This window comes from Microcebus murinus, unplaced genomic scaffold (assembly GCF_040939455.1).
Source record: "Microcebus murinus isolate Inina unplaced genomic scaffold, M.murinus_Inina_mat1.0 scaf005_hap2_Mmur4.0, whole genome shotgun sequence".
Taxonomy (NCBI): domain Eukaryota; kingdom Metazoa; phylum Chordata; class Mammalia; order Primates; family Cheirogaleidae; genus Microcebus; species Microcebus murinus.
The window spans coordinates 642,501-666,421 of NW_027438951.1; the positions used below are offsets into that span (position 1 = coordinate 642,501).

At 41.2% G+C, this 23,921-nt stretch overlaps 2 protein-coding genes across 2 annotated transcripts in view; both read left to right on the forward strand.

Annotated features, from left to right (window-relative positions):
* The window catches only part of F8 (coagulation factor VIII), a 249,234-nt gene that overhangs the window by 95,587 nt on the left and 129,726 nt on the right, over positions 1–23,921 (forward strand). Inside the window, exons 10-12 of the mRNA XM_075999764.1 lie at positions 5,211–5,304; positions 8,918–9,132; positions 11,257–11,407. Coding sequence (XP_075855879.1) covers positions 5,211–5,304; positions 8,918–9,132; positions 11,257–11,407 — 460 coding nt within the window. The remainder of the gene's footprint in view (positions 1–5,210; positions 5,305–8,917; positions 9,133–11,256; positions 11,408–23,921) is intronic.
* On the forward strand, positions 23,136–23,898 carry LOC105858878 (eukaryotic translation initiation factor 4E-binding protein 2). The gene has a single exon (XM_075999767.1). The coding sequence runs from the start codon at positions 23,391–23,393 to the stop codon at positions 23,751–23,753; it is 363 nt and encodes a 120-aa protein (XP_075855882.1). The 5' UTR covers positions 23,136–23,390; the 3' UTR covers positions 23,754–23,898.

Genomic DNA, 23,921 nt, shown 5'->3' on the forward strand with positions numbered 1-23,921 from the left:
TCTTGAGATTGGTCTGTTCAGGGAATCTATTTCTTCCTGATTTAACCTAGGGAGCCTGTGTGTTTCTAGAAATTTGTCCATTTCCTCCACATTTTCCAGTTTGTGTGCATAAAGATTTTTGTAGTACTCATAGATTATATCTTGTATCTCTTTGGGATCAGTTTTGATATCTCCTTTTTTGTTCCTGATGGAGCTTATTAGAGATTTCTCTTTTCTGCCTTTCATGAGCTTAGCCAGTGGCGTGTCAATTTTGTTTATTTTTTCAAAGAATCAACTTTTTGTTTTTTTAATCTCCTGAATAGCTTCCCTGTTTTCAATTTCGTTTAGTTCTGATTTGATCTTGTTGATTTCAATCCTTCTGCTGGGTTTAGGGCTGGTCTGTTCTTCTTTTTCCAGCTCTTTGAGTTGTTTCATTAGATTGTCTATTTGTGATCTTTTTTATTTTTGGTTATAGGCATTTATGGAGATAAACTTTCCTCTCAGAACTGCTTTAGCTGTGTTCCAGATGAGTTGTTAACTTGTTTCTCCATTGTCATTTTCTTCATAGAATTTTTTTATTTCCATCTTAATTTCTTCATTTATGAAGTAATCATTTAGGAGGAGGTTGTTTAATTTCCACGTTTTTGTGTAGAAATGTGAGTTTCTGTTAGGGTTGATTTCTACTTTTATTCCACTGTGATCTGAGAAGATACATGGTATGATTTCTATTTTTTTAAATTTCTTGAGGTTTACTTTGTGTCCTAGGATATGGTCAATCTTAGAGAATGTCCCGTGAGCTGATGAGAAGAATGTATATTCAGTGGATTTTGGGTAGAATGTTCTGTAAATGTCAGTCAGTCCCAATTGTTCTAGAATTTTCTTTAAGTCCATTATTTCTTTGTTAATTTTCTGACTGGAGGATCTGTCTCATGCCTTCAGTGGGGTGTTGAAATCTCTGGTGATTATGGTATTGCTATTAATCAATTTGTTTAGATCCAGTAAGGTTTGCTTTATGAATCTGGGTGCACCTAAGTTGGGTGCATATATATTTAAAATTGTTATCTCTTCTTGTTGAACTGTGCCCTTCACCATTATATAATGACCCTCTTTCTCTTTCACTACTTTTGTTGGTTTAAAAACTAAATCGTCTGAAATTAGAACTGCCACGCCAGCCTTCCTTTGGCTTCCACTTGCTTGGAATACTGATCTCCACCGTTTTATTTTTAGTCTATATGCATCCTTGCAGGTTAGATGTGTTTCCTGAAGACAGCATATACTTGGCCTGTAGTTTCTTATCCATTCAGCCAGCCTATGTCTCTTGAGTGGAGAGTTTAAGCCATCCACGTTTATTGAGAGAACTGATGGGTAAGGTAGATTACTGTTCATTCTGTTGGGTTGGATGTTGTTGCTTTGATTTCTCTCTTGAGCCATAGTGATATCTGGATATCTGTACTTTAGTCTATACAGTCTATAGGTATATTCTTTAGTATATATCTATACTTTAGTCTTTGGGTTTTAGTTATTTTTATATTCATGAGTTTCTATTATGGTGTTCCGTGTGTAACACTGTTTTGAGTACTTCTTGTACGGCTGGTCTTGTCTTGGTGAATTCTCTGAGGCTTTGCTTGTCTGGGAATGTCTTTATTTGTCCTTCATATACGAAGCTTAGTTTTGCAGGGAATAAGATTCTAGGCTGGGCATTGTTTTGTTTCAGAAGAGTGAGAATGGGGCCCCAGGCTCTCCTTGCTTGTAAAGTCTCATTAGAGAAGTCTGGTGTTATTCGAATTGGCTTTCCCTTGTAAGTTACTTGCTTCTTTTATCTTACTGCCCTTATAAGGGCCTCTTTAGTTGATATTTTGGTCAGTCTAATGACTGCATGACGTGACGTCTTCCTGTTTGCATTGAATCTCCCAGGGGTTCCCTGAGCATCTTGAACTTGTATATTGAGATTTTGAGCAAGGCCTGGGAAATTTTCCTCTATTATATCTTCAAAAAGCTTGTCCAACCCTTGAGTGTTGTCTTCTTCCCCTTCTGGTAACCCTATGACCCTCACATTAGGTTTCTTCACATAATCCCACATCTCTTGTGGGCTTTGCTCTTTTCTCTTGTTTCTCTGCTCTATCTCTGTGACTGATGTATTTAATTGGAAGGTGTTATCTTCAATCTCTGAGATTCTTTCTTCTGTTTGATCTACCCTGTTTTTGAGGCTTTCCACTGAATTTTGTAGTTCCCTGAATTGATTTTTCATTTCTAGGAGTTCGGTTAATCTTTTCTTCATTGTGTCTATTTCTTTAGTGAACTTTTTTTCCAGGTCCTGGAGGCTTTTTGTGGTTTCTTGTGTTGGTTATTGAGTTGTTCTTGCAGGTCGTTAAGTTTTCTTATGATCCACAAACGGAATTTCTCTTCTGTCATTTTGGTTGGTGTCCATTTCTAGGGGGCTGGTGCTCCTCTTTGGGGGTGTGTTTTCCATTTGGTTCTTCATATTTCCTGAGTTCTTTCGCTGATTTCTTCCCATTTCGCTCAGTTGTTGTTTCTTTCCTTTAGGTTTTCGTTTGGGTATTCACACGTCTTGTTTAGTTTCTGAGCTGGTAGGTGGAGTTGCTCACTGTCGGCAGCCGTCGCTGGGCTGGTGTCTGCAGGTCTCTCTACCCGCTGGGGAGCCCACCAGCAGTCGGAGATGTAGTGGAGGGGAAACAGCTAATTCCCCTACCCTTCCCACTGGTCTTCGGGCTGCTCCGGCGGCCTCCCGTCTTCTGCCTCCTTAATTACACAGGTGGAGATAGATGGCAGGAATGGGAGCAGTTCCTATCTAAGCTCCACCCCCAAGGTGGGGCTAGAAACTTTGGAGCCAAAGGCCCAGCCCCAAGTCACCATAGTGTGTGGGTCGTAATGTCTCTCTGTCTTGTATTCACCAAAGGCAGCTTCCTACTAGGCTAGGCCCTGCCCAGTCAAACTCCAGGGCCTGGACACCGAGCGCAGGAGACCTGTGCAGGTAGAGACTGGCCTGAAGCCGGCAGGCCTCTAGCCAGACCCACGGATCCCCGTCTTCTGTCCCTTTAATTACACAGGTGGAGATAAGCGGTAGGAATGGGAACAGTTCCTATCTCAGCTCTGCCCCCAAGGCGGGGACAGAGACTTTGGAGCCAAAGGCTCAGCCACAAGACACTGGAGCGTGGTGGAAGTAAAGTCTCTCTGCCTTATAGCCACTAAGGGCTGTCTCCCACGAGGCTCAGCCCTGCTCAGGCGGGCTCCGCACTCTGGACACAGAGGGCGGGAGACTTGTGCAGGGAGAGACTGACCAAAAGCAGGCAGGCAGGCAATGGGACCCACCAATCCCTGTCTTCTGTCTCCTTAATTACACAGGTGGAGATAAGCGACAGGAATGAGAACAGTTCCTATCTCAGCTCTGCCCCCAAGGCGGGGACAGAGACTTTGGAGCCAAAGGCTCAGCCACAAGACATGGGATGGTGGTGGACGTAAAATCTCTCTGCCTTATAGCCACTAAGGGCAACTTCCTACAAGGCTAGGCCCTGCCCACGCGGGCTCCGCACTCTGGACACAGAGCACGGGAGACCTGTGCAGTGAGAGATTGACCTGAAGCCAGCATGCCGGCAGGCTGGCAGCCAGACCCATCATGCCCCGTCTTCTGTCTCTTTAATTCCACAGGTGGAGATAAGCGGCAGGAATGGGAGCACTTTCTATCTCGGCTCCGCTCCCAAGGCGGGGATACAAACTTTGGAGCCAAAGGCCTATCCCCAAATCCCCGGATGTGGGGGTCGTAAAATACCTCTGCTTTATAACCACTAAAGGCAGCCTCCTACAAGGCTCGGGTCTGCCCAGGTGGGCTCCGCACTCTGGCCACAGAGCGCGGGACACCTGTGCAGGGAGAGACTGACCAGAAGCGGGCAGGCAGGCAATGGGACCCACCAATCCCTGTCTTCTGTCTCCTTAATTACACAGGTGGAGATAAGCAGCAGAAATGGGAACAGTTCCTATCTCAGCTCCGCCCCCTAGGCTGGGACAGAGACTTTGGTGCCCAGGGCAGGGCTCCGGGTTGCAGGAGAGTGTGGAAGGCAATGTTTCTCTGCCTTAAATCCGCCAAGGGCAATCTCCCCTATAGTACTGCCCCATCCAGGCAGGGTCCACTCTCTGAGCACAGAGTCAGTGCCACTTGTGCAGCAAGTGATGGTCCAATATCAAATTGGTGGAGCAGGGGCACGTACCAGCGCTCTCTCTGTGCCTCCCCTCCAAACCCGGAGCCTAAGTCAGCGCTGGAATGCGTGGGCAGGATCGGTGCCAGAGGGGCAGAGGGGGGGTCCTAATGGATCGAGGAGTCTAATTTTGCTCACTCTGACCTCTCAGTGCTATCCCAAACCTCCTCTATATCCAAAGTCAAAGTCTCCTTCTGTGTAAACTCCCCTTAACCTTGACCTGGGAGTGTTCTGCAGAGAGATGCCCGAGTGGGCTCTGGTTCCTGCGGCGTGGAGAGCGGTTGCTGGGCTCGGACCCTCCCCCACCTTAAACTGCGGCAGCTGTGTGCTCTGGAGAACTCAGCGTGTTCCCTGCTCTAGTCTCCTCTCCACATGGCTTAGTCCCACGCTGCCACTTCTCACCAACTTCAGGCACCTCCCGGCCTACGTGGAAGTGGAGCTCAGTGTAGGAGGGGGTGTTTCTCAACACCAGGTAGGGCTGGCGCCACTGCCAGCTGGCAGCGGCTTAAACCACATCTTGCTCCCTCTCTGTTGTGTGCCTCCGAATCCCCGATTTTTGTGGAAGAATAATCAATTCACCTTTGCTTTAGGCTGTAAATGGTCTTATCCCTCCGTTTCCTGTTGGATGTCTGCAGGCTTGTGAAGCTGGTCCCGTGGAAGTGCAGATCGCTCGAGTGTGGCTATCTGCTTTCTTCACTTTTCATTCTGGGAGCAGAGAGCCAGGAGGGCACCCCTACTCCACCATTTTCCGAATCTCATACTATGCCATTTTATATCAGGAATTCAAACTTTGCAGATTTTAGGGGGTCCTGTAATCAATCCCCAGTGGGTACTGAGGGACAACCATAGCTGTCTGAGCAATTTCGTGAGAGACCAAATATTTGGAGCTTTATCATAGGCTTAAAATCCCTATAATGTGGATACAGGTTGCTTTTGTTTATCTGGAGTTAAGCCACAGTTTTCTTATTGCTACTAATTGTTGTTTGAAGACTTGATCTTATATCTCATTTATACATTCAGATTATATTTAAGAATCAAGCAAGCCGACCATATAACATCTACCCTCATGGAATCACTGATGTCAGTCCTTTGCACTTGGGGAGATTGCCAAAAGGTAAGTATTAGCCTCATTTATAGGTATTTCTTACCCGTAGATACAACTAAAATTATGCTGGCTGGTTCTTTCCCCAGCTGTTAACATAGGACCTCAAGCCCCAATCTAAAGTTATTCCAAATCAATTCTAGGAATCCTTAGATGATGTCTCAAGTAAGTTAGTGAAGAGTCACCTGATGTGCTTTTGCTATTTTTTACCGGTGATGTTCAACTATTGCACAGCCAATTAGATTGGCACCTCTCTACTGCAACTACTACTAGTGCCCTAAAATCTCGAAGCTGGTTCTTCTGGTTTTTAAGATCATATATTTTTTAGTATAGTTTGGGGCTGTATTCCATACTTTTAATAACTAGTAATCTCTTTACTTTTCATTTCTGAATAGTTTACAACTCAAGTTTTTATTTACTATATTGTTTGTTTGTATGGCATTATTTATCTCATGAATTGTTGCTTTTATCAATAAAAATGTCCTTCTTGGTTCTCTGTTTTGCTCCTTAACTTCAATTCTATTTCACTAATTTTAGTATTACCACATATGCTTAGCTAATTTATCTTTTCCACAATGTTAATTTCCCATATTTTTGTTTATTTTATGTTTAGCCTTGTCATATTTATATTACTACTGATTTGTTTCTATTTATTATGGTAATCTTATATTTTATTTTTTTATAATTTTTTTTCTTTTTCTTTTTTTTTTGTTTTATTTCCCACTACACTCCAGATTCTGGTGCCAAATCTTAAATTTTAATTACAATTATTTAGCCTTTTATGTCTTTTGTCAGTAGTTTGTTATTTATTTTTCCTTTTAGTAGATTGGATGTTACATATATTCTTTATATTCTTTCATTTTTTATGAATATTCTACATCTCTAAAACATTACTTATACTGCTAATTGTTTTTCAACTTTTACTTTATTTTGTGTTAAATAAGGATTTAGCTCCACTCCAGTTTCACAGTTCCATCAGTGTTTTTATTTCCTCAATTGGCTATCATTAGAACTATAAAAATATACTAAACATACACTTTTTAATCTTCGTGATTAGACAGTATCTCTTGACTCCCCTTTTCCTCTCCCTTACCCTTCCTTTTCTCAACTGCTGCCAGCTGTACCTTTACTTTTATAAAACTAAAGCTGATAACATTTACATTTTGTACTGAAATTTTAAATAAATCTTCCTTGCTTTGTCTACATATTTATTACAAAGTTTAACAATCAAGAGAACAGCATATATATTATTTATTGTATAAGTTCCTTTCTATAAATGTTTACAGCAGAACTGGGTCATATGCTGTGATTGTTCTCTTGTCTGCAGTTCAAATGATTTTACTAATTAAGATAAAATAACATGGGGAAGTAAAAAAGTTGACATCATAGAAGTACAGAATAGAATAGTGATAACTGGAGGCTGGGAAGGAGGAGGGAGAGGTTGATTAACACTATGGTCCTCTACCCCTGGGCCGAGGCCCGGTACTATCTATGGCCTGTTAGGAACCAGGCGGGGCATGACCATCTGAGCTCCGCCTCCAACCCCCGCCAGGAGCCCCCTCCCTCTCCGCCAGCTGTCCGTGGAAAAATTGTCTTCTATGAAACTAATCCTGGTGCCAAAAAGGTTGGGACTGCTGGAAATTATAGTTAGATAGGAAGAATAAGTTCTAGTGTTCAATAGCACAGTAGCGTGACTATAGTTAATTATATAGTTAACAATAATTTATTATATATTTTCAAATAGCTAAAGAGAGGTTTTAGAATGTTCCCAGCACAAAGAAATGATAAATATTTGAAGTGATGAATATATAATAATTACCCTCATTTGATCATTGCACGTTGTATACATGTATGGAAATATCACACCATACCCCATAAATATATACAATTATTATGTCAGTTAAAAATAATAATGGTAAAAAGATCAAATAGATTCTCCTTTATTATTCTCTATTAGTAGTTCAAAATCATGCAAAATTTTAGTTTGTTTTATATTAAGACCATGCTATCATAATTTTTGTGTTTGTATCCTGAAGTAAGACTTTCTTTTCTTTTGTTAGGAAAAAAAATGTATGCTTGTTTACCATACCTCTAAGGCCTTTCATCTTCTTAATCATTCCATTTACTGCTTGATATCCAAATCTTTTTCCTTTTTTTTCCTTTTTTCTTTTTTAAATCAGGAGAGAGGTACAACTTTCAAGAAGAGTGTGAGTCAATGCCAAGAAGTGAAGGCTTTATTATTATTTATTTATTTATCTTTCTATGTTGGAGACAGGGTCTCACTCTGTTGCCCCAGCAACCTCGAACTCCTGGGTTCAAGTGACCCTCCTGCCTCAGCCTCCTGCGTAGCCAGGACTATAGGAATGTGCTACCACTCCCGGCTAATTTTTTAATTTATTATTATTATTTTAACAGTTCTATGCTAGAGACAGAATTTCTTTTTTGGTAGGTATAATGTTGCTCAGGCTGGTCTCAAACTCCTGACCTCAAGCAATCCTCCCACTTTGGCTTCCCAAAATGCTAGGATTCCAGGTGTAAGCCACTGTGCCTCTTTTCTCATCTTAAAGACATTCTTGTAGTTCACCAATTTATTGCTTTAATTTGGATTATACGCTTTCTAAGCCTGCTACAAAGCTGCGATCTTTATATTTTTTTTTCCTTTGGACTTGTAGGTTTGTGACATTACCTCCTTTATCTTGTACATTTCTGTTTTTTCATTTCTTCTTTTGTTTTTCTGGAAGTATATCCTCAAGTAACTTCTATATACATAGTACATAGAGAATAAATTTTCAGAGTCCTTCAGTATCACAGGATGTATAGACAGGATTGTTATAAATAATTTTCCATCCACTCTTTTTATTTCATCATATTATGGGGGTACAAATGTTAAGGTTATGTATATCACTCTTTTCTAATATTCATTGTTGCTGATGAGAATTCTAACACCAGTCTGATTTGCATTCCTTTATGGGAGAAGGGCATTGTGCCAGAGTTCTGGGCAGATTTTGAATGTGTACCCTAAAATTTGAGGCATACATAATAGAGTTACTGGTAATCTGCTTTTTATGTGGAGAATTCTGAAAGCCCATATACTTCTAATACCCACACACCCTTACTCCCAGCTCCTGTACGAGGGAAGAGAAGAAAGCTGAGAAATGTTGAAAAGACATACCATAAGTCAGACATAACTTAATGGGATAAAGGAGAGCTTAGAATGGAAGTGAAATTAAAATTTTGATTTAGATTGGATCTTTAGTTATTAAACATACCCCAAAATGAGGTTTAATTACTAAAATCAGACATTTTTTGTACCAAGGACCCATTAGCCTGAGGGCAGGTCTCAGGCTGCCTGTCCTAACAGGGGTCAGATATCACATTTCTTAATACCATATATGAGTTTAAACTTCAGTGCCCAGCTCTTTGGCATATATTCAGGATAGCTTTTGATTGTAAAAAAAAAATTGTGTGAATCTTATACTTCTAATAGAAGCGATTTTAATTTCCATTTACTGAGAAATTTAATATGTGCACATAGATTTGTAGAACCCTTGTAATAACAACATGATTACCAATATGTGACTTCTTATACTCTAATCAAGTTATTTCTGGGTTTGGGTGTGGGTAGGTGTAAAACATTTGAAAGATTTGCCAATTCTGCCAGGAGAAATATTCAAGTATAAATGGACAGTGACTCTAGAAAATGGGCCAACTAAATCAGATCCTCGATGCTTGACCCGTTATTACTCTAGTTTCATTAATCTGGAGAAAGATCTAGCTTCAGGACTCATTGGCCCTCTCCTCATCTGCTACAAAGAATCTGTAGATCAAAGAGGAAACCAGGTGAGTTATTCCCTTTCTAAGTACTGAATTTGAAACTAAAAATGGAATGAGATGCATATGAACTGTCAGTGTATGTCCCCTTATAGTTTGCAGAAACTATAGTAATCTGCAATATTGGCCAATGAAAGAAATGAGCTGGGTTCTGCTTAGCTTTTACTGAGTTTGAGTTTCGTGTAATAGCCTTGACTGCTGGATAGATAGGCCATAGACTCTGGGCCCTAGAGTTTTCTGTTATACTTATTTCCAGTCTGGGATTTAGCTCTCTCTAGGTGGTCTTACCTATTTTTACATGTCCAATTACCACCTATTTTCAGATGATCCGCAAATTTGTATCTACAGCCTGGACATCTCATTATGGGTGACTAGAAAGTACCTCAAAATTAACATATCTGCAGCATGTAAGAAACTGCTTGGCATTTAGTAAGAGCTTGATAAGTATTTGTTAAGTAAAATACAGGGAAAATATAAAATATTTCAGAATATGGTTAGAATTTGAACCACTTCTCCTACTTTAAAAAATAAAGCTAACAGACAGGTGTGGTGCCTCACACCAGTAATCCTAGCACTTTAGGAGGCTGAGGCAGAGGGATCACTTGAGCTCAGGAGTTTGAGACCTGGACAATAGTGAGACCCTGTCTCTACAAAAAAAAAATTTAATTAGCTGGGTGTGGTGGCGTGCACCTGTGGTCCCAGCTACTTGGGAGGCTGAAGAGGGTGGATCACTTGAGCCCAGGAGTTTGAGGTAGCAGTGAGCTCTGATGGCACCACTGCACTCTAGCCTGAGTGACAGAGTAAGATCCTGTCTCAAAAAAAAAGAAAAAAAAAGCTAAATTTTCAGAACAAGGAAAGATTAGTTCTTCACAAAAACTCATTGCTTGGTTCCAGAATAACTCATTGCCATATTGCTGAGGCTTGACTACATGTTCATGTGGTTATTTATGATACATAAGATTCCTACTAGTCCCATAGAATCACAAATTTGGCCAACTACCTGTCCTGACAAATTTTTCCTAATTGTAGTTTTTCTACCATTTTTTGGAAGACTGAAATATACTTCTATATTTTCCAGTGTCCTCCCCTCAGCATTTTGGTTTCAGTAGCTATTCATTATGCAAAATGAAATTTATATTATTAGCGAGGTTTACATATTAAATCTTAGCAGATTCAATTAGCAAGGGACTAAACTCACAAATTTTATTCATGTACAAACTGCTCTTCTGAAAAAATTTGATTTTTTAAACAGAAAACTTAAGGTATTAGTGTTCAACATTTTTGTGGTTTGCCTTATCTTTGCTATTTTATTTCTGTTTTTCTATTTTTAATTTTTTATAGATGGGTAGCCTTGTGGAAGGACAGTTACTAGATGGCAGTTTAGGAAAGGTATTACTCTTATTTGACTTACCTAACTTGTTTAAGAAAGACAATGAAAATCTTCTAATCTGGGCCGGGCACGGTGGCTCACGCCTGTAATCCTAGCACTCTGGGAGGCCGAGGCAGGCGGATTGCTTGAGGTCAGGAGTTTGAAACCAGCCTGAGAAAGAGCGAGACCCTGTCTCTACTATAAATAGAAAAAAATTAATTGGCCAACTAATATGTATATAGAAAAAAATAGCCGGGCATGGTGGCGCATGCCTGTAGTCCCAGCTACTCGGGAGGCTGAGGCAGCAGGATTGCTTGAGCCCAGGAGTTTGAGGTTGCTGTGAGCTAGGCTGACGCCACAGCACTCACTCTAGTCTGGGCAACAAAGTGAGACTCCGTCTCAAAAAAAAAATCTTCTAATCTGAACATAGAGAGAATGAGACTGTACAGACTGCTACAGACTATAACAAAAACAAAAAAACAGTCAGCATAGGGCCCTAGGTCCAGAAGAAACTAAGTTCAGTGGATCTAGTCATTCTCTTGCCCTGAGGACACATTTGATCTAAGCAAATACAAACTGCTGGAAGCACCCACCCTCATTCCAAGGCCTGGTATATGTCATAATAGTAACCCTAACAGAAAATGGCATTGAATCAAATGATTAGATATGTCACATGCATGCCATTGCTTCCATCACAGACTGCTGTTCCTATCGGACAGTATCAATAGCATTTCTTTCCCTCTTTCAAAACATGTAATTAACAGATGATGTCAGACAACAGAAATGTTATCCTGTTTTCTGTATTTGATGAGAACCGAAGCTGGTACCTCACAGAGAATATGCAACGTTTCCTCCCCAATGCAGCTGGAGTGCAGCCCCAAGACCCAGAGTTCCAAGCCTCCAACATCATGCACAGTGAGTAAAGCAGAACTTGAGTCCAGTGGCTATAGGATAAAGGGAAAATAATGTAACCAAACTTATGTCCAGATAATGAATGAATTATATATGCAGATAAATTTGACAATTATTACCTATTAATGTATAATTTTACAGAAATACAGAAATGGGATCATATTAATGTATATTTAAAATATCCAGTCACTACTTTTTCCTTTCAAAGTTACTTGGTTGCCCTGTCCTTTTTATTTCCCCATCTCCTTCTATATTATACCTTTCCACCAACCATTCCGTGCCCAGATAACCTATTTAAAACATATTTTCTGGCCGGGCGCTGTGGCTCACGCCTGTAATCCTAGCTCTTGGGAGGCCGAGGCAGGCGGATTGCTCAAGGTCAGGAGTTCAAAACCAGCCTGAGCAAGAGCGAGACCCCGTCTCTACTATAAATAGAAAGAAATTAATTGGCCAACTGATATATATATAAAAAATTAGCCGGGCATGGTGGCGCATGCCTGTAGTCCCAGCTACTCGGGAGGCTGAGGCAGAAGGATCACTCGAGCCCAGGAGTTTGAGGTTGCTGTGAGCTAGGCTGACGCCACGGCACTCACTCTAGCCTGGACAACAAAGTGAGACTCTGTCTCAAAAAAAAATAAATAAATAAATAAATAAAAAATAAAATAAAACATATTTTCTCCATGATTATATAATCATATATAAAACATACATATATTGTATTAGTCTTCTGGGGCTGCTATAACAAAGTACCACAGACTGAGTGGCTTGATCAGCAGAGGTCTTTTTTTACAGCTCTGGAGGATAGAAGTCTGAGATCAAGGTGTTGGCAGGGTTGGTTTCTTCTGAGGCTTCTCTCCTTGGCTTGCAGATGGTCAGTTTCTCCCTGTGTCCTCACATGGTTTCCTCTCTGTTTGTCTGTCTGTGTTATAATCTCTTCTTTTTATAAGGATACTAGTAATATTGGGATATGGCCCACCCTGGTGACCTCATTTTAACTTATTTTCTATTTAAAGTCACTATCTCTAAATACAGACACATTCTGAGATACTGGGGGTTAGTATTTCAACTTATAAGTTTTGTGGAGATGCACAATTCAGCCAATCACATACATACATATGTGTGAGTGTTTATATATACACACAAATCTGAATAATCCTAAATATGAAAAAAAAATTAATTGCACTACCTTACAGGGAAATGCAAAATAGAATACCAATGAGAGAGCACTTTAGACCTATCAGACTGGCAAAAAACAAAAAGCCACCACCTTTCCTAACCCTGCATGTGCCCCAGACCCAGAGATAGAGCCACCCAACGAGTACCCACACTCCAGACCTGGCTATGTGGCTGCATTGGGCCTGCTCAGGTCTCAGACTCCAAAGCTATTGCTATAGTAAGCTAGCTCACTCCCCCGACCCAAGAACCAAGCTCTCACTGAGTATGTCCCTGCTGTGGGCAGTGGCTCAGCCACCATAGAGAGCTAAGCCTTGCTCCAACCCTGCAGCCACTGTAACTCTGTGCATACCTGTGCTTCCATTATCAGCTCCCTGGCTACTTCACAAGCATCCACACCTCGCAAACTGTTACCAACACAGCTGTGGGGGTACCTGTGCCCTGGACACCAGCTCAGCTGCCATAGCGAGCTAGGCCCTGACCTGAACCCAAAGTTGCTCTAACTCTGTGAATGCCTGATCTCCCATTGTCTGCTCCCTTGGCAGATTCACAGGTATTTACACCTTGCATACTATTACCAATGCAGCAGCAGGGGTAACTATACATCAGCCACCAGTGCCCTTAATCACCCTAGATCCCAGAGCTGTAGTCCCTCCAAATGTTTGTGCCTTGGGCCTCAGCTTCATGGCAACTCCATGGACACACTCATCAGAAATAAGTGCCACTGCCACTGTGAATGAAACCACAAGCTAGACCCAGTGCCAAGAGGGATCCCCTCAGCCACAACTTCCCCAGTGGGAGCAAACAAAGATTGGAAAGACCTTAGCAGCCATCACCACTAAAGACTCCAAGAACCCTCACCAGCACTCTGGACATACACAGCATTGGTGGCTGAGGATCCCTGCAATCTTCATCAACACTGACCTCAACTGACATAGATGTACAGAGACCACACAACTGCCCAATCACTGGTGCCAGAACCACTGCACCCCACCCAACAAGCACACTGACATCCCCCGCCCCCTCCCCCCACCGACAGGGGAAAGTCTTTCCACAGCAAAACTAGCCCATAAAGTCTGAAAGAAATGACTGCTCAACCAAATATGCAGACATCAATATAAAGTGATAAGAAACATGAAAAACCAAAGAGATATAATACCAAAATAACAGGATAATTTCCCAGTAGCTGATCTCAAAGAGATGGAAATATACAAACTTATTGACAAATAATTCAAAATAATTGTTTTAAGGAAGCTCAGTGAATGTCAATAAAATACAGAGAAACAATTCAACAAAATCAGGGAAATGATAAATGACCAAAATTAGAAATTTAATAGATGCATTGAAACTATTTTGAAAAATTAAAGAGAAATTAATGGAGCTGAAAAATACAATGAATGAAATTAAAAATGTAACAGAGAGCATCAACAGCAAAATTGATCAAACAGGAGAAAGAATCTGTGAATAGGAAGACAGGTTATTTGAAAATGTACAGTAAGATGAGAAAGAAGAATGAAAAAGAATGAAGAAAGCTTTATGAGACTTATGGGACAGCAACAATGGAGCAAATATTCTAATTGTAATAGTTCAAGAAGGAGAAGAGAGAGACAAAAGGGAATAAACCTTATTTAAAGAAATAATAACAGAAAACTTTCCAAGTCTGGGGAAATATATAAATATCCAGGTATAGGAAGCTCAAAGGTATCTAGTTAGATTTGATTCAAATAAGACTAAATCAAGACATATTATGGATATCTTATACCTGGGCATTTATATCTTTCCCTAGACTTGGACAGTTTTCTGCTATTATTTAATATGCTAAAATAAAAAAGAAAAACAAAGACATATTATGGCCAGATGCAGTGGTTCATGCCTATAATCCTAGTACTCTGGGAATCCGAGGTGGGTGGATTACTCAAGGTCAAGAGTTTAAGACCAGCCTGAGCAAGAGCAAGAGCCCATTTCTACTAAAAATAGAAAAATTATCTGGACAACTAAAAATATATAGAAAAAATTAGCCGGGCATGTAGGTGTGCACCAGTAGTCCCAGCTACTAGAGAAGCTGAGGCAGAAGGATTGCTTGAGCCCAGGAGTTTGAGGTTGCTATGAGTTACACTGGTGCCATGGAACTCTAGCCTGGGCAACAGAGTGCGACTCTATCTCAAAAAAAAGACATATTATGATAAAACTGTCAAATATCAAAGAGAACAAGAGAATTCTGAAGGCAACAAAAGAAAAGAAGCAAATCACACATAAGGAAGTTCTAGCAGGGCTAGTTGTGGATTTCTCAATAGAAACATTACAGGCCCAAAGTGAGTAAGTAAATATATTCAAAGTACTGAAAGAAGAAAAAAACCTGCCAACCAAGAATAAGATTTACCTGGAAAGTTTGTCCTTCAGAAATGAAGGAGAGATAAAGACTTTCCTGGACAAACAAAGGCTGAGGGAGTTGATCACCACCAGACCTGTCTTACAAAGAAATGCTAAAGGAAGTTTTTGATGATGAAATAAAAGGACATTAATTAGTAACATGAGAATATATGAAAATATAAAACTCACTAGTAAAGTAAATAAATAGTCAAGGGGTGGAGCAAGATGGCGGACGAATAACACCGCTAGACAGAGTGTCTCTGCAGAAAAGACAGATTCTAGCAGAAATTAGAGGAAAGAAGCAAGAAGACGAGCATACAGCGGACAAGGGCCAGAAGGAGGAGTACCTGAGACCCCGGAAGACTCCACGGGAGGAGGCTGTGGAGGAGAACTGGAGGCTGAGACCACCGGAGCAGCCCGGAGACCAGCGGCAAGGGTAGGCGGATTTGCTGTTTCCCCTCCCCTGCATTCAGGACGGCTGGTGGGCTCCCCAGCGGGTGGAGAGACCTGCGGACGCCAGCCCAGAGACCGCCGCCGACTGCCAACGGTGAGCCTATAGCAGACGTGGCACCAGGTTCCCAACTTCCTCCGGGCACCTCCGTGTGCACAGACCGGAGCCGCGCGGCAGGCGCCATATTGCCTCCTCCTCCCCTCCGCCGACCCTACCCACGGCTGCCCAGAGAGACAATACAGCCACCAGCCGGAGGCACCTCCATGGAACGGGACCGTCCCGTTTGGGACCCTACACCAGACTCAGGGAAACTCAGACTGTTAGCTCCCTACCCGCCCACCCTCCCAGGTGCTGCTGGCACCGTGTTCCCAGGAGAACGGTGCCGACTCAGAGGCTGAGAGACATAGACCCAGCTTGGGCTCCCTGTGGGTGAATTGGGACCGGAAATCCTCTCCCTGGTGGGGATAGAGTTTGAACTCTGGGTCCCAGAAGTCGGACCTGCAGACCAGATCCCCTGCACCGAGGGCTAGCATTGCCCGGGGCACAGAAGGGTTATACGTGAACAGCCTACTGAGGTGTGTGTGCCTCCAGGGGCAGATCGGCGTCCTAGAGGGCAACCCTTCTCCCAGGAGGAGGCCGTGCGCCCAACCTAGGTGGCGTTCCTGTGCAGGGAACCTCCCCGCAGGCATCACAGTCCAGGGAGGCCTGGTGGCTTGTGGTCTGGCCTGCTGGCAGAGGCCCAGGAGTAGCTGCGGAGTTAGGGAGGGTGGAAAGAAGCGAGGCCCGCTCCAGACTGCGGGTCTCAGACAGCCCCACCCCCACACACAGACTTTCTGGCTGAGCGGGACCATTCCAGCCCCGCCCTGACAGCTTTCCCTGGAAGCAGAGAACAGAACTTTCACCCCTGCTAACGGCCTGAGGGCAGGCTTACCCAACCCAGGTCCGCCCAGAACAAGAGCTGTTAACAGGACACAATATCAACAGTATAGCCTGTTACTCCAAGCAAACACCACCTACTGACAGGGACGGCATCTTGCACAGCCTTTCCACGGCACCCACTGACTCAATATACAGGGAGTGGTCCAATTTCACCCACAGGCACCACCTAACGCCTCAGAAACTAAACAAGGTGTGTGAATACCCAAACAATAACCTAAGGAAAGAAACAACAACTGATCGACATGGGAAGAAATCAGCGAAAGAACTCAGGAAATATGAAGAACCAAACGGAAAACACACCCCCAAAGAGGAGCACCAGCCCCCTAGAAACGGACACCGACCAAAATCAGGCAACCAATATGACAGAAGAGGAATTTCGTATGTGGATCATAAGAACACTCACCCAGCTGCAACAACAACTCAATAACCAACACCAAGAAACCACAAAAAGTCTCCAGGATATGGGAAAAGAAATAGACACAATGAAGAAAAGTGTAACCGAACTCCTGGAAATGAAGAATCAATTCAAGGAACTACAAAATACAGTGGAAAGTCTCAAGAACAGGGTAGATCACACAGAAGAAAGAATCTCAGAGCTTGAAGATAACACCATCCAATTAAATAAATCAGTCACAGAGATAGAGCAGAGAAACAAGAGAAAAGAGGAAAGCCTACAAGAGCTGTGGGATTATCTGAAGAAACCTAATGTGAGGGTCATAGGGTTACAAGAAGGGGAAGAAGACAACACTCAAGGGTTGGACAAGCTGTTTGAAGATATAATAGAGGAAAATTTCCCAGGCCTTGCTCAAAATCTTGATATACAAGTTCAAGAAGCTCAGAGGACTCCTGGGAGATTCAACGCAAACAGGAAGACGTCACGACATACAGTCATCAGACTGACCAAGGTATCACCTACAGAGGCCCTTCTAACAGCTGTAAGACAAAATAAGCAAGTAACATACAAGGGAAAGCCAATTCGAATAACATCAGACTTCTCTAATGAGACTTTACAAGCAAGGAGAGACTGGGGCCCCATTCTAACTCTTTTGAAACAAAACAATGCCCAGCCTAGAATATTATTCCCTGCAAAACTAAGCTCCGTATATGAAGGAGAAATAAAAACATTCTCAGAAAAGCAAAGGCTCAGAGAATTCACCAAGACAAGACCAGCCCTACAAGAAGTACCTAAAACAGCGTTATGCACGGAACATCATAATAATAACCCACGAATATAAAAACAACCAAAACCCAAAGATATTAAAGGCCAGATATTACAATGGATCAAGACAGAAATCATAGCAACAACATCCAACCCAACAGAATAATCAGTAATCTACCTTACTTATCAGTTCTCTCAATAAATGTGAATGGCTTAAACTCTCCACTCAAGAGACATAGGCTGGCTGAATGGATAAGAAAATACAGGCCAAGTATATGCTGTCTTCAGGAAACACATCTAACCTGCAAGGATGCATATAGACTAAAAATAAAAGGGTGGAGATGAATATTCCAAGCAAATAGAAGCCAAAAGAAGGCTGGTGTGGCAGTTCTAATTTCAGACGATTTAGTTTTTAAACCAACAAAAGTAGTGAAAGACAAAGAGGGTCATTATATAATGGTGAAGGGCACAGTCCAACAAGAAGAGATAACAATTTTAAATATATATGCACCCAACTTAGGTGCACCCAGATTCATAAAGCAAACCTTACTGGAGCTAAGCAAATGGATTAATAGCAACTCCATAATCGCTGGAGATTTGAACACCCCACTGACGGCACAAGACAGATCCTCAAAACAGAAAATTAATAAAGAAATAATGGACTTAAACAAAACTCTAGAACAATTGGGTCTGACAGACATCTACAGAACATTCTACCCAAAATCCACTGAATATACGTTCTTCTCATCAGCTCACGGGACATTCTCTAAGATTGACCATATCCTAGGACACAAAGAAAATCTCAAGAAATTTAAAAAAATAGAAATCATACCATGTACCTTCTCAGATCACAGTGGAATAAAATTAGAAATCAACCCTAACAGAAACTCACATTTCTACACAAAAACGTGGAAATTAAACAACCTCCTTCTAAATGATTACTTCATAAATGAAGAAATCAAGACGGAAATAAAAAAGTTCTATGAAGAAAACGACAATGGAGAGACAAGTTATCAAATCCTCTGGGACACAGCTAAAGCAGTTCTGAGAGGAAAGTTTATCTCCATAAATGCCTATAACCAAAAGACAAGAAGATCACAAATAGACAATCTAATGAAACGACTCAAAGAGCTGGAAAAACAGGAACAAACCAACCCCAAACCCAGCAGAAGAAGTGAAATCAACAAGATCAAATCAGAACTAAATGAAATTAAAAACAGGAAAGCTATTCAGGAGATCAATAAAACAAAATGTTGGTTCTTTGAAAAAATAAACAAGATTGACACACCATTGGCTCAGCTAACGAAAAGCAGAAAAGAGAAATCTCTAATAAGCTCCATCAGGAATAAAAAAGGAGATATCACAACTGATCCCAAAGAGATACAAGATACAATTTATGAATACTACAAAAATCTTTATGCACACAAACTGGAAAATGTGGAGGAAATGGTCAAATTTCTAGAAACACACAGCCTCCCTAGGCTCAACCAGGAAGAAATAGATTCCCTGAACAGAACATTCTCAACAGCTGAAATAGAAACAGCAATTAAAAATCTCCCTAAAAAGAAAAGTCCCGGTCCAGATGGCTTCACACCTGAATTTTACCACACTTACAAAGAAGAACTAGTACCTATCTTGCAGAAACTATTCCACAACATCGAGAAGACTGGAAACCTCCCCGACACCTTTTATGAAGCGAATATTACTCTGATACCAAAACCAGGAAAGGATGCAACAAAAAAAGAAAACTACAGACCAATATCCCTAATGAATATAGATGCAAAAATTTTCAACAAAATCTTAGCTAACCGAATCCAGACACTTATCAAAAAAATAATCCACCACGACCAAGTGGGCTTCATCCCAGGGATGCAGGGATGGTTCAACATACGTAAATCTATAAATGAAATTCACCACATAAACAGAAGCAAAAACAAAGACCACATGATTCTTTCAATAGATGCAGAAAAAGCTTTTGACAAAATTCAACACCCTTTCATGATACGAACACTTAAGAAAATAGGCATAGAAGGGACATGCCTAAAAATGATACAAGCCATATATGACAGACCCATAGCCAACATCATACTGAATGGGGAAAGATTGAAATCATTCCCACTTAGAACTGGAACCAGACAAGGCTGCCCACTATCTCCACTTCTGTTCAACATAGTGCTGGAAGTCTTGGCTACAGCAATCAGACAGGAAAATGGAATCAAAGGTATCCAAATAGGGGCAGAAGAGATCAAACTTTCACTGTTTGCTGATGATATGATATTGTATCTAGAAAACCCCAAGGATTCAACCAAGAGACTCCTGGAACTGATCAATGAATTTAGTAAAGTCTCAGGATACAAAATCAATACACAGAAATCAGAGGCATTCATATACGCCAACAACAATCTAATTGAGAACCAAATCAAAGACTCAATTCCCTTCACAATAGCAACAAAGAAATTAAAGTACCTAGGAATATATTTAACCAAAGAGGTAAAAGACCTCTACAGGGAGAACTATGAAACACTGAGGAAGGAAATAGCAGAGGATGTAAACAGATGGAAATCCATACCATGCTCGTGGATCGGCAGACTCAATATCATCAAAATGTCTATACTACCCAAACTGATCTACAGATTCAATGCAATACCTATTAAAATCCCATCAGCATTCTTCACAGATATAGAAAAAATAATTTTACGCTTCGTATGGAACCAAAGAAGACCCTGAATATCAAGAGCAATTCTAGGCAACAAAAACAAAATGGGAGGCATTAATATGCCAGATATCAAACTATACTACAAAGCTGTAGTAATTAAAACAATATGGTATTGGCACAAAAACAGGAATATTGACCAGTGGAACAGATGTGAGAATCCTGATATAAAACCATCCTCATATAGCCATCTCATCTTTGACAAAGCAGACAAAAACATACGCTGGGGAAAAGAATCCCTCTTCAATAAATGGTGCTGGGAAAACTGGATAGCCACCTGTAGAAGGCTAAAACAGGACCCACACCTTTCACCTCTCACAAAAACCAACTCACGCTGGATAACAGACTTAAACCTAAGATATGAAACTATTAGAACTCTAGAGGAAAAAGTTGGAAACACTCTCCTAGACATCGGCCTGGGCAAAGAGTTTATGAAGAAGTCCCCAAAGGCAATCACAGCAGCAACAAAAATAAATAAATGGGACATGATCAAACTACAAAGCTTCTGCACAGCCAAAGAAATAGTCATGAAAGTAAACAGACAACCTACAGAATGGGAGAAAATTTTTGCATCCTATGCATCCGATAAGGGACTGATAACTAGAATATACTTAGAACTCACGAAAATTAGGAAGAAAAAATCAAATAACCCCATTAAAAAGTGGGCAAAGGACTTGAACAGAAATTTTTCTAAAGAAGACAGAAGAATGGCCAACAAACATATGAAGAAATGCTCAACATCTCTAATCATCAGGGAAATGCAAATCAAAACCACAATGAGATATCACTTAACCCCAGTGAGAATGGCCTTTATCAAAAAATCTCCAAACAATAAATGCTGGCGTGGTTGCGGAGAGAGAGGAACACTCCTACACTGCTGGTGGGACTGCAAACTAGTTCAACCTCTGTGGAAAGCAACATGGAGATACCTTAAAGTGATACAAGTGAATCTACCATTTGATCCAGCAATCCCATTGCTGGGCATCTACCCAAATGATCCAGTGACACTCTACAAAAAAGACACCTGCACTCGAATGTTTATAGCAGCACAATTCATAATTGCAAGGCTGTGGAAACAGCCCAAGTGCCCATCAATCCAAGAATGGATTAATAAAATGTGGTATATGTATACCATGGAGTACTATTCAGCTCTAAGAAACAATGGTGATATAGCACATCTTATATTTTCCTGGTTAGAGCTGGAACCCATACTACTAAGTGAAGTATCCCAAGAATGGAAAAACAAGCACCAGATATATTCTCCAGCAAACTGGTATTAACTGAGTAGCACCTAAGTGGACACATAGGTGCTACAGTAATAGGGTATTGGGCAGGTGGGAGGGGGGAGAGGGGCGGGTATATACATACATAATGAGTGAGATGTGCACCATCTGGGGGATGGTCATGATGGAGACTCAGACTTTTGGGGGGAGGGGGGGAAATGGGCATTTATTGAAACCTTAAAATTTGTACCGCCATAATATGCCGAAATAAAAAAATAAAAAAATAATTTAAAAAAACAAAAAAAATACATAGTCAAATTCAGAATATGCCAGTGCTGTAATAGAGATATGTAAATCACTTATATTTTTATAATAAAGGTTTAAAAACACATCTTTTAAAAATTATAATAGCTTTATTAACTTGTTAAGAGATATACAGTATAAAAAGATGTAAATTGTGACATCAAGAACATACAATGTGTGTGGGGGTATAAAAATGTAGATTTTTTTATGCTATCAAAGTTAAGTTGTTATCAGCTTAAAATAGCCTGTTATAAGATAATGTGTGTAAGTCCCAAAGTAACCACAAAGCAAAAACATATAGTAGATATACAAAAAATAAAAAGTAAGAAATCAAAGCATACCACTTGAAAGAATTATCTAACTACAAAGGAAGACAGCAAGAGGGGAAGAAAGGAATAAAGGATCGACAAAACAACTAAGAAACAATGAACAAAATGGCAGTAGTAAGTTCTCAATATCAATAGTTACCTTGAATATAAATGGCTTAAATTCTCCAATCAAAATACATAGAGTGACGGAATGGATAAGAAAAATAAGACCCAGATATATGTTGTTTACAAAAAACTCACTTCACATTTAAGGACACACATAGATTGAAAGTGAAAGCATGGAAAAAGATATTCCATGCAAATGGAGGTGGAAAGAGAACAGGGGTAGTTATACTTAGATAAAATAGACTTTAAATAAAAAACTGTAAAACAAAACAAAGTAGGTCATTATATAATGATAAAGAGACTAATTCATCTATAAAATATGACAATTATAAATATGTACACACAACATTGGAGAACCTAAAGATATAAAGCAAATACTAATAGGTCTGAAGAATGAGATAGATTATAATAAAATAATATTATAGTAAGGGACTTCAGTATGACACTTTCAATAATGCACAGATCATCCAGACAGAAAAGCAATAAGGAAGTATTAGACTTAAAGTATGCTATAGACCAAGTGAACCTAATAGATGTAATACAGAACATTCCATCCAACAGCAGCAAAATATACATTCTTCTCAAGCACACATGGGACAATCTCCAGGATAAATTATATATTAGGCCACAAAACAAGTCTTAACAAATTAAGGACATTGAAATCATGTCAAGTATCTTTCCCAACCACGATGGTATAAAACTAGAAATCAATACTAGGAGGAATTTCGGAAAAGTCACAAATACGTTGAAATTAAATAACATGTTCCTAAACGACCAATGAATTACAGAAGAAATTAAAAGGAAATTTTTTTTTAAATCTTGAGACAAATAAAAATGTAAACACAACATATCAAAACTTATGAGTTGTAGCAAAAGCACTTCTACTAGGGAAATTTATAGCAATAAACATGTACATTCAAAAAAGAAGAAGAGCTCCGGCTCCCGCCTTCGCCCGCTTCTGGTCGTCGTCGTCGCCGCTGCTGCCGCTGCTGCTGCTGCTGGGGCTGCTGGCGGAGGCCGGAGGATCGGGCGGTGGCGACGGCGGCTGAGAGGGCGGCGGCGGGAGCGGAGCAGGACGAGGGAGCGAGAGGAAGCGAGCGAGGAGCGAGCGGAGCGCGCCCTTCCGCCGGCCTGAGGAGCCGGAGCAGCCCGAGCCCCGCCGCCGCCGCTGCCGCCGCCTGCCTGCCCGCCGGACAAAGCCAAGAGCACGCGCCCAGAGCCATGTCCTCGTCCGCCAGCAGCGGCCACCAGCCCATCCAGAGCCGCGCCATCCCCACCCGCACCGTGCCCATCAGCGACTCCGCGCAGCTACCTCATGACTATTGCACCACGCCCGGGGCGACCCTCTTCTCCACCACACCAGGAGGAACTCGAATCATTTATGATCGAAAATTTCTGTTGGATCGTCGTAATTCTCCCATGGCTCAGACCCCGCCCTGCCATCTACCCAATATCCCAGGAGTCACTAGCCCTGGCACCTTAATTGAGGACTCCAAAGTAGAAGTAAACAATTTGAACAACTTGAACGATCATGACAGGAAGCATGCAGTTGGGGATGATGCTCAGTTTGAGATGGACATCTGACTCTCCTGCAAGGATTAGAAGAAAAGCAGCAACGCTGATACTTGTGTGTACCTGATTTGCCAATGGGATCAACAATGAAAAGAAGAGGCAATACCAGCAGTCCCGTTGTGGTCGCCACCTCCCTCGCGTGCCAAATGATGGAAGATGAGTGTCGTCTGACCAAATTCT